General features: G+C 41.0%; 1 protein-coding gene across 1 annotated transcript in view; it reads left to right on the top strand.

Moving 5' to 3' along the window:
- Positions 1-2,279: 2,279 nt before the first annotated feature.
- The window catches only part of LOC107097859 (ribonuclease Oy-like), a 14,382-nt gene continuing 8,124 nt past the window's right edge, over positions 2,280-8,537 (top strand). The window contains exons 1-8 of the mRNA XM_015395181.1: positions 2,280-2,308; positions 2,840-3,037; positions 3,517-3,584; positions 4,607-4,664; positions 4,748-4,815; positions 7,452-7,565; positions 7,665-7,713; positions 8,066-8,140. Coding sequence (XP_015250667.1) covers positions 2,846-3,037; positions 3,517-3,584; positions 4,607-4,664; positions 4,748-4,815; positions 7,452-7,565; positions 7,665-7,713; positions 8,066-8,140 — 624 coding nt within the window. The 5' untranslated portion in view covers positions 2,280-2,308; positions 2,840-2,845. The remainder of the gene's footprint in view (positions 2,309-2,839; positions 3,038-3,516; positions 3,585-4,606; positions 4,665-4,747; positions 4,816-7,451; positions 7,566-7,664; positions 7,714-8,065; positions 8,141-8,537) is intronic.

Below are 8,537 nucleotides of genomic sequence, written 5' to 3'. Positions count from 1 at the left end.
TAGCAAAGCACCTTTTTTCATATTTTTAACAACAGCTCAAAACATAGCAGCATTAGGCAAGCTACCATATGGTTGCTATTAGCTTCTGTTAGCCTGCTTTGCATAAAAGAAAACAGATGAAATGATCAGAAATCCTCAAAACCCCAAGTTGTTGAGCAACAATCTGGTTCTGAAACAGCCAGCAGAGCAGTTAACTGCTCAGTCAGATGGGTTTCCCTCCACTCTGGTCCACAGGCAAAGAAAATAAGGCTGGTGTTAGCAAAGGGGGTATCACACGTTCCTGTGTTGTGTCTCTAGGAGTGTTTTGAAGAGGGATTTGCAGCTAATTTTGGAGAGCAGAGAGAAGTATTTTGCTCCACCAATGTTAAAACTTAATATCATGGCTCATGGAATCACACCATTATGGGAGAACTGGAAAGTTTCCATCCTTATTTTAGAGGAACGGTTTCTGCAACCCAGGCTGCTCAGTGATGCAGTGGGTAGCCCTGCTGCCTTGCAGCAAGAAGTTTTTGGGTTTGATTCTCAGCCTGGGGTCTTTCTGCATGGAGTTTGCATGTTCATGCGTGGGTTCTCTCTGGGTACTCCGGCTTCCTCCCACAGTCCAAAAACATGCCTTTTAGGTTAAATGGCTTCTCTAAATTCTCCTTGTGTGTGAATGGTGGTTTGTCCTGTTTGTCTCTGTGTTGCCCTGCGATGGACTGGCGACCTGTCCAGGGTGAACCCCGCCTCTCGCCCAATGACTGCTGGGGATAGACACCAGAACCCTTTGCGACCCCACTCCGGACAAGAGTGTCAGATAATGGGTGGATGGGTTTCTGGAACCTCTTATAACGAAACCACAGTAACTCAGATTATCAGCCATGATTGAATGTTTGGAGAAGAAAACATGTTTTTTAACACAGAGATTAAGAAAAAACTTGGAAAATCTGACAGATTAATAGGAAAAGTTGTAAATGATCAAAGCAAAGCCTAAATTAAACTCTGGTGGTTGTCATTCAGAACCAAGTTATCCACAATACAAACAGCCACCATCAGGATTTTGGTGATTAAATTAGAGACTTACGAAATGGTGGCACATGGAGAACAGGACATAAAGCACAGGCAGACAAACAGGAAGATGTGCCAGGAAACTGGAGGACATGGCAGATGAGCAGACGATTCTGGCAGGGAACACAAGGAATTCAGAAACTGTGACTTAGAACACAGGAGTTAGTAGTTAGGGGGAAATGTAGAACAGCTGAAGCTGAGCTTCAGCAGGGAGATGAGAGATGGAGACTAATAAGCCTGAATGGAGCTGAACAGAGATACAGGGAAAACCCGTCAAATCTAACAGGAAGAGTTCTGGATGAACAAGGAACACCCAAATTAACTTGTGGTGGATCTCATCTAGAACCAACAAGCATACTTGGTGTGATGGATTGCCTTAAGTCGATGCAATCAACTGGTTTTCCTTAAATAGAAAACTTTGAATCAAATTGACTGGATGATCTGGTGAACAGTAAAGTGCCTTGAAATGACATGTGTTGTGAATTGGTGCCATATAAATAAACTGATTTGAACTGAACTGAACCAAATTATCAATGGTATGAACGGCCATCTTGCCTCCCTCTGACTTTATTTCTGATGCTTAAACATTTAATGTCAAAACAAATATATAAACACGTCAACCAGGATTATTTTTCAGATCAGTCCTAGATGTCCATGTGTCTGCAGAGAGCCAGATATGTTAGGGTCCAAAACACATTTGTGATTAGACTAGGACAGATTTATTTGTGATTTTGTTTACACAACTGTGTAAAACAAAAAGAAATTTCGTTTAGAACAGCTCTCTGGACAATATGATTTGACCTGCATACCTGTAACCTTAACAACCATACCATCCCTATTGCTTTAGGTTAATAGAATATATTAATTAGGCTATGTATGCTTCCAAAAATAAAAAAAATTTCCCCTTCCCCTTTTTTTTTTTACAAATAGACTCCAAAGCATTGACAGAATAACAGGGTTAGGGTTGCTGAGAGTGGGAGCACGATGGGGACCCATCAGCATAGGACCTCACACACCGTCGGCCCGGGTCTTTTGGTTCGTGTTTAACAGGAAATATAAGTTTTGTTTTCTGAGAAAATGTCACAGAAAGCATTTGTTTTTAGCATCCGAGAGTGGCGCCGCTGCTGAGGTGAAAGCAGAAGTTCTGCTATGACCTGAACCAGAGAGGTGGAGCACTCAGACAGCTAAACATATCTGCGACAAATAATGTTTCAGTTCTTCATTTCCAGAGAAACAGACGGCAGCTCTGTTCACGCGCCTGGTGAGTTTTCTTCACCCTTTCTTCACAATCATGAACAAAACTGCAGATTTTGAACTAATTTCATGAATAGATTTCCTCCAGTTGCTGCAGATAGAATCCGAATCAAACCTCCTGAACCACCTGTTTTATTAACCAAAGAAACCGGAAGACCTGCAGATCTGACTCTAGAAAGAAAATGAGGCTGGATAATAATTTTAATCAGGACTACTGGTAAAATGATTCCGTTTATATGTTGTGACAGAAACAAATACATTAATTGAGTGGCAGCCGAATGGTTAGGGCATAGAGCTTGGAATCCTGAGGTTCTGAGTTTGAGTCCCACTCCTACAGACTGCCACTATATGGGTCTCGCTGATGTATCTTATTTGTTAAAAAAGCTAATTAAACCACAAAATCTTTAAGTATGGGCCCGGTGCAAAGTCTATTAGATAAATAAACAGATTAGACCCAGCAGATCTACAGGGGTATGAATACTTCTGGTTGTGAATAACTGCATGTAGTTTCCAGAAATGAATGGTTTTCATCCTGCAGACCGAGATGTGTCACTCACTGCTGCCCCTGCTGGTCACCCTGAGTCCTGCGCTTATCATCCTGCTGCTCCCAAATGTCTCAGAAACCCACGAAGTGGAACTCTGGGAGGACTACAAATATGGCCGCCACAGCTCTGAGCATAACTGCAGCTGGAAATGCATGCTGTTCACCCTGCAGTGGCCGGGGGGCTTCTGCCAGGTTAGCATCATCATCATCATCATCTTCACTACAAACAGAGAGAAACATCCCTGTAAAAAGATGTTCCCAAATAGTTTTCATGGGAATCCCATGCATGAGGTCAGATGTCTTCAGAAGAAGTCTTCACTTGTATTCATCCTAAAGGTGTTCTGTTTAGGTCACAAGATCTTTTTGGACCTTGGTCTGCAGCTGTTGTGGAACCAGGATGGAACAAGAAGGAACAAACTAGATTTATTTCCATAATGTTGTGGGTGTGAGGTTGTGCAAACATAATCGAGTTAGCAGGTCTGGAGCAACTGACTGGCTGTTAGCAGTTGACATGTTAAGGAGGCTTCATTTAACTCCATTTAATGACGAGGCAGAAATGTTAACATTTTCTTTACACCAAACTTCCTCCTTCTTACATGCATTTAAAACAACAAAGATGTGAAACTTGTGTTATGTGTGTTAACATGTTGTTTTTAATCTGTGTCCTTCAGTCTCTGTCCAAAGAGACTCTGTGCAGGATTCCTCAGAACATCAGCAGCTGGACCATCCATGGCCTCTGGTACCCATCATACACTCACCTTTAGTTACTAACTGATCAATTCTGCTGGTTAAAGCAAGGTTTTCATTTAATTTCCTGTTTAAAATTGTTTTATAACTAGAGTTGCACCAATACTGATACCGGTATAGGGCGGTAAAGCAATCCAGAACTAAAATTTTAGTGTCTGTATCGGCGATTACCAACAAATAGGGCACTGATACCATTTTGAGAGGCAAAAGTTTATTCAACTATTGTCACCCATTCCAGGTAGGGGATAAAAAGTTCTACTGGATTCACTTTTATTAGTCTTTTTCCTGCTTCACAAAGGTAGGCAGCAGCTTGACAAAGCCATGATGGCAATTATTTTACATCCAGGTAGTATGCAGTTTTTCATATACACACACATCAATTTCAAACAGAGGGTATCGGTATCGGCCAATACTGCACAGTAGGGGTGTGCAAAATAATCGTGATGATGATGCATCGTGATTCTAATTTTCGTGATCTACTGCATCGATTCTTGATGCCAAGAATCGATTATTAATTTAAAAAAATGAATAAATAAAATTGCATGAATGGTTTGGCGAACATCAGCCAAAAACAAGTGCAATACCACTTCCAGTCCAGTAGATGTCGCTGCAAATGTGTTGACGCACGCTGCCTTGTGTCACAAGCATTTCCGGCCGTGGGATACTGTGCCGAGTCATTCAAAAACAAAACATGGAGGAGAAAATATTGCAATGCATCGCAATAATTCAAGTATCGTGATGCATCGTGATAGAATCGCATCGTGGCCTGTGAATCGTGATTTGAATCGAATCGTGACTTCTTTGGCAATACCCACCCCTACTGCACAGTCAGGTATCGGGTATCGGTATCGGTGACAAAAAAACGCATCGGTGCAACGCTGTTAATAACACTGATGAGTGACCTGTCAACTTTACTGCAGGTGTTTAATGAATAAAGCTGAGTTAAGTATAAATACTGAAATCAGAAAGGAACCGTCAGCCTGTGCCTTAATCTGTCTGTTTGCTGGTTTCCAGGCCTCTTCATGCTCAGCGGTGCTGCAGCTGCTGGCCGATGTTCCGCTCTGATGTCCAGGTGATTCTCCACCAGAGTCAGGTTTCCTGCTTTAGAGACACAGTTCACCTCAGAAACATCAACATCGGCTTCATTTCTTCCAGGAACTGGAAGGAGAGCTGCTGGATTACTGGCCGTCGCTCCTGAAGACCAAAACATATTTTCATTTCTGGTGAAGATCACTGCTTTGCAGATCCAGATCCTGCCTGTAGAGGGCAGTGTTTCTGTAATTTAAAACTCTGTCCATAGGGAGCGCTGTTTCTGTAGCTTTTGATCCACTCAGTAGAGGGCAGTGTTTTTCGTAGTTCCTGTATTATCCAGTAGAGGGCGATGGTAAGTGTCCACATTATTTAGGCAATTCAGATTAAGCCTTTCGGTGTGTTCGGATTTGGAGGCTGCATCTTCTGAAGGAGGCTGTGAAAACAGGGAGGCTATTGGATTCACACTGGTTGAGCTTTCTTCAGCTGTTACTGCCCCTCGCTCAGCGTAAACCCTGTCGCCTAGCAACCATAACACACAAAGCAGGCAAAAAAAATGCAACTTCCAAACTTCTCACTACAGTTTTATTGCAAATTTTCTTTTTGAGGCGTTTGAGCGGCAATGCCGTCATCACAGATATTTGCTTTCTAGTTCTCACACTGCAGAGTTATTGGAATCTGACTTTAAATGTCAGCTAGCGCCATTTGCACAGAGACAGATAAAGGCATTTCAATAAACCAAACATTACCCGCCACATATCTGATTCACTAAGGATTTAAATGAACTATTTTCATTCATTTAAGATGAACCTATTCACATGTTTTTATTATATAAAACTGCACTTATGATATTCACCACTGTTAGCGCCATTTCCTTTCTTCATCTGAGCACAGAGCAGTCGGCTTGTTTGGCCTTTCAATAAGACTTATGATACGCTCAACCTATCCTTCCAACTGGAAAGAATGGCTGCATTTGTCAACTGCATATCAACAAATCTTCGAATCCAAACAATACTACAAAGCCCTAGGTGTTAATAAGATTTCTCCTCATATAGTTTATTGTTACACTGGAAAAACTATGTACAAACAAGTAAACATTTTCTCAAATTAAAAACATTTACCCTTAATATGAGTAGGTAAATCAGATGATTTGCCAATGGAATGAGTATTTTTAAATTTTAAATAACATGCACTTGAAATAAGACAATGCAATGGGGTTTTCTTATTTTAAATGTAAATTGTCTTGTTCCTTTGGCCATATATGTCTTTTACCTTCTAAATTCAGGAAGAAATGCACTTATTTTAAGAAATAATGACTTATTTGGATTTTGATTTTTTTCCAGTGTAGACATTGTTGCTCTAATTCATGGACGTAATTTCGAGGGGGGACATATCCCCTGCACTTATTCAAATGTCCGTTTTGGAGCCCTGTACTTTTCATTGTCCAAAAACAATGTTACGCTACAGTACACAGACATTCGTCGAGGACTAGGACCAGGCGGAAAACGCTTCCCTGAGTTTAGAATGCCCACAAGGTCCTGACTGGCCCACCGTCTTTTCTGGCTGCTTTGCTGTCCCTCTGAGAACCTCACTGTACAAACATCTGAAGCGCTACTGAATCGGGTCTGTGATTGGATGGTCAAACACACCGAAGTTAATTTTATTAAAAAATACTTGCGTCCCCTCCCCCACTTCTGATATCAAAGTTGCATCAGTGCTCCAACATAAACACAGGGTGGATAAACAGGACTAGATTTAAAGTCGTAGGGAAATCATATTTAAATGTCAAATCATTCGGGTTTAGACATGTATATAAATGTACTCTTTATCAGACAGATATTGTCCCAAAAGGTAGAACATTTCTATTTAAAAAATAAATCCTATGGGGTTTTATAATCTATGTTTTTTTTTTTTTTTATTATCTTATGCAGGCCAGTTAGTTATAGGTCAGCTTGTACACCTAAATTCAGCCAATCATATATCAACAGTCATCTGTCAATCAATTTTTTTCGGTCATAGCATCTTGATTCATATGTCGCAGCTAATATACGCAATGGTTGAAATGAGAAATAAGAATCATTTCGTTTCCCATTGAGTTCCGTCCCAGTGTTCACGGGGATGGACGTCTGTGTCTTCAGCAGGCGTAGAGCTAACAGAACTGGCAGCGTTGCAAGGCAAGAGCTCAAACATGTACGGCTGTAAGCCTTCTACACCAAACCAAGCTTCTGCCGCCCTGGCGTCCTCTTCCACAACATCTTCGTCCCCGCTTTCCTCCTCTAAATAAAAAATTTATTACGGAGGAGACTCATCCACGACCTCCGACACTAAACTCTCCTCCTCTTGCATGTTTCCTCTGTCCATAGCGTTCCTTGACAGTGTCGTTTCTAAGTCACCAATTTAGTGCTACTTGTTAGCAACTTAGTACTAGCACTAAGTTGCTAACTGGTTAGCAGGATTATTCCGACAAACTGGCCACAATCAAACTTGCTTGCGAACTTTCCGCCACAATAATTTCGCCCCCTTGGTAAACCAATCACATTCACTTTATTCACTTGTGTACTGTAAAGTCGTCCACCACTCTGGAGAATTCAGAAATGCAACGGTTGGAAAAGCCGCTTCCCTACAACCAAAAATCCTCCCTGCTGGTTCTATAAGAAAGGAAATTATTGGATATATCAATTGATCCACATATAAATAGTTCTTTGCTAAACCAATCTTTAATTTAGAAACACATTTCTACAAACTCAGTTTGATGAAGTTTTTTTTATATGTAAACAATAAAGATTTGCTTCCTTTATTAAATGTCGGTGAATATTTTTTTCTGTCTAAGGAGAGAGGAGTGGATCAAACACGGATCGTGCGCCGCTTGTGTTGAAGGATTCAACTCTCCTCTAAAATACTTCCAGATCTGCCTGAAACTGCGTCATCAATTCGACATCTACAAGTGAGCATTAGGAAAACAACCCCCTGCTGGTCATTGGAGATACTGCACATTTTTGTCACTTTTAGCATCAGAAAGCAAACTTTTACTGTTTTTCTGCAGCCTGCTGGAGGCTGCGGGTATCACTCCATCCTGTGAACGACTCTATAAGGTAAAAGAAATTCCTGAATCCTTTTTAACCATGATTGCACATCCCTTCAGCACAGACTAGCTCATTGATATCATCCCAGAAAGGAAAACACATTTTCCTGAATGTATTTTGTTTTTCTTTAAAAAATGTTTTGGTGTTGAAAGTTTTATTTCCATCATTTTTTCTTTAAAATGTACTTTCCAACTTCTTCCACTGAAAAACACATTTACTGGTTAAACGTCTGCAGACAGAAGTCTTCAGATATTCAGAGATCCATCCAGATTCTGCAGTTTCCAGTGTTACTGTCACAGCTGAGCGCTGTTGTGGTTATGACTATATTTCTGGCTCTGATTCTCTCCTTCTTTCGGTTTAGGTTGCAGAGGTGAAAAAGGTCCTGCAGCCTCACATTGGAGAAAAACACGAGGTCCAATGTGTCAAAGATGAGCAGGTCAGGTCATCTAACAAGGTTTTCCTGATTATTTTCAGAAAAGCAGCTAAAAAAAAGTCTGCTTTAAACCTTAAAGGCATAGTGGAGGATTTTGCAACAAACATGCACAAACCCTGGTGCACGCTCTGTTTAAAAGTTGCAGTTTGCATTGCTCATACAAGCTTACTTTCTAAAAGAAGATTTGCCACCGGTAAGTGAAAATGGGGACGAGCACATAGGACGGCGTTACGTAGACATATTACCAGAATGATGGACAGTTAGGAGACCACTTATTTAGATGATCCACCTGGAAAAAGAACATCCTCCACTACACCTATAAGCCCAAAATGCAGTGTTGTGCCTGAACGCGTTCATTGAACGAAAGTTCATGAACTCGTTCATATTTTGGGCGAACGTG

This window comes from Cyprinodon variegatus, unplaced genomic scaffold (genome assembly GCF_000732505.1).
Source record: "Cyprinodon variegatus isolate N-32 unplaced genomic scaffold, C_variegatus-1.0 Scaffold729, whole genome shotgun sequence".
In the NCBI taxonomy this organism is placed as follows: domain Eukaryota; kingdom Metazoa; phylum Chordata; class Actinopteri; order Cyprinodontiformes; family Cyprinodontidae; genus Cyprinodon; species Cyprinodon variegatus.
This window is presented reverse-complemented; position numbering and strand designations above follow the sequence as displayed.